This window comes from Aplysia californica, unplaced genomic scaffold (genome assembly GCF_000002075.1).
Source record: "Aplysia californica isolate F4 #8 unplaced genomic scaffold, AplCal3.0 scaffold00224, whole genome shotgun sequence".
Taxonomy (NCBI): Eukaryota; Metazoa; Mollusca; class Gastropoda; order Aplysiida; family Aplysiidae; genus Aplysia; species Aplysia californica.
The window spans coordinates 71091-72626 of record NW_004797494.1 but is presented as its reverse complement, the minus strand read 5'-3'; the positions used below and the strand labels follow the sequence as shown (position 1 = coordinate 72626).

Genomic DNA, 1536 nt, shown 5'->3' with positions numbered 1-1536 from the left:
GCGTAAATCTCTCTTTGCTATGTATCTTTCTTTCTATCTGTCTGTCTGTCCTCCACCTGTCTAGCTGTCCACTACCAGAACGTTATCTTTTACCGTCCTTCTTCCTAGCAACTAGCGAAGCCGTTAAATTCTATTTGAAACTAGATTTCAAATTCATTAATATGAGTCCATTTTTGTGGACTTAAAAACGTTCCTTCTTTACAAAATATCTGTGAAAGCACCTCAACCCACTCATCACCCCCATTGCTTTCCCTTCTCTGTCTCTTTTTGTCACTCTGTACATCTCAATCTCTACTTTCTCTTCCTCTCTCTCTCTCTCTCTCTCTCTCTCTCTCTCTCTCTCTCTCTCTCACACACGCACATGCTCACACACTCTCACTCACACACACACACACACACAAACACACACATACATGTTCACACACACACACACACACAAACACTCACACACACACACACACCACATACACACACATATATATATACTGGTATATATATTTCCTGGAAAAATGTTGCAGTTGGTTTTTATAAATTAGTAACTGTCTTGACATTTAAACAGTTACCGTATCTTAAAAGATGTCTAGAAGAATGACGCAACATTCTATTTTATTTCAGAGGTGAACAAATTCCTTGGATCCACCCTTAAGTCGGAGAGTTTGAGCAAAAATGGCCAGAAAGAAAAATCAAGAATCACAGAAGTTTTGCAGAAACTGTTTGCCGACTACCCAGGTTTAGCGCCAGCGACTGGAGATGAAGGCAGCGCTTCCAGTGGAAAGGACCTTTCTATAGGTAAAGTTTTTGAAAATAAGATAAAAGATTGTTGCTTTTATGGACCTTTTCCGGTTTTCCGTGGGACAGACCTGGTAATATAGTCTATTAATCTCCCATTGGAAGAAATGCCAGACTCATATCAATATAATTTATGAAGTATACACATGGCATATATATATATGTATCTGTATAACAAGAAATGAAATAATGAAAGTGATCAAATCTTCTAATAGCAAAAATTACAAGGTTTGTATTTCTGTATGCAGGTATAGACTATTTCCTCTTGCGCTCTCATCAGCTTTTTTTGTCTTCAACAAAGTACCATCGTTTCTCTAGTCCTGGTCCTTCTGTCTGCGATGTTTGTGTCTCACTAACCATGTAGCAGGAGACTCTTTACTATAATACGTATACATTTGTACTTACATTTCCTGCATTTTACAGATGTCCTTTCATTGTGTTTCAGTATTGGTAGAGATTTTGAAGAAATGTTATTTGTCGGATTTTTTTTCCTTTCAGATGAGTCTCGGAATACGACAGGGAGCAGTCAGGGCAGCGAAGAAGACAACTATTCTGACAGTGGGTGCTTCCTTCTTTATCTCTCTCTCTCTCTCTCCCTCTCTCTCTCTCTCTCTCTCTCTCTCTCTCTGTCTCTCTCTCTCTCTCTCTCTCACTCTCTAACTTACACACTCTCTTTCTCTCACATACTCTATCTCCCTCTTTATCTCTCTCTCTCTCTCTCTCTCTCTCTCAAACCATCATGTCATA

The 1536-nt window shown here is 39.1% G+C and overlaps 1 protein-coding gene across 1 annotated transcript in view; it reads left to right on the top strand.

Moving 5' to 3' along the window:
• LOC101845170 (src kinase-associated phosphoprotein 2-A) overlaps positions 1-1536 on the top strand; it is an 8817-nt gene that overhangs the window by 935 nt on the left and 6346 nt on the right. Inside the window, exons 2-3 of the mRNA XM_005099734.3 lie at positions 616-789; positions 1288-1347. Coding sequence (XP_005099791.1) covers positions 616-789; positions 1288-1347 — 234 coding nt within the window. The remainder of the gene's footprint in view (positions 1-615; positions 790-1287; positions 1348-1536) is intronic.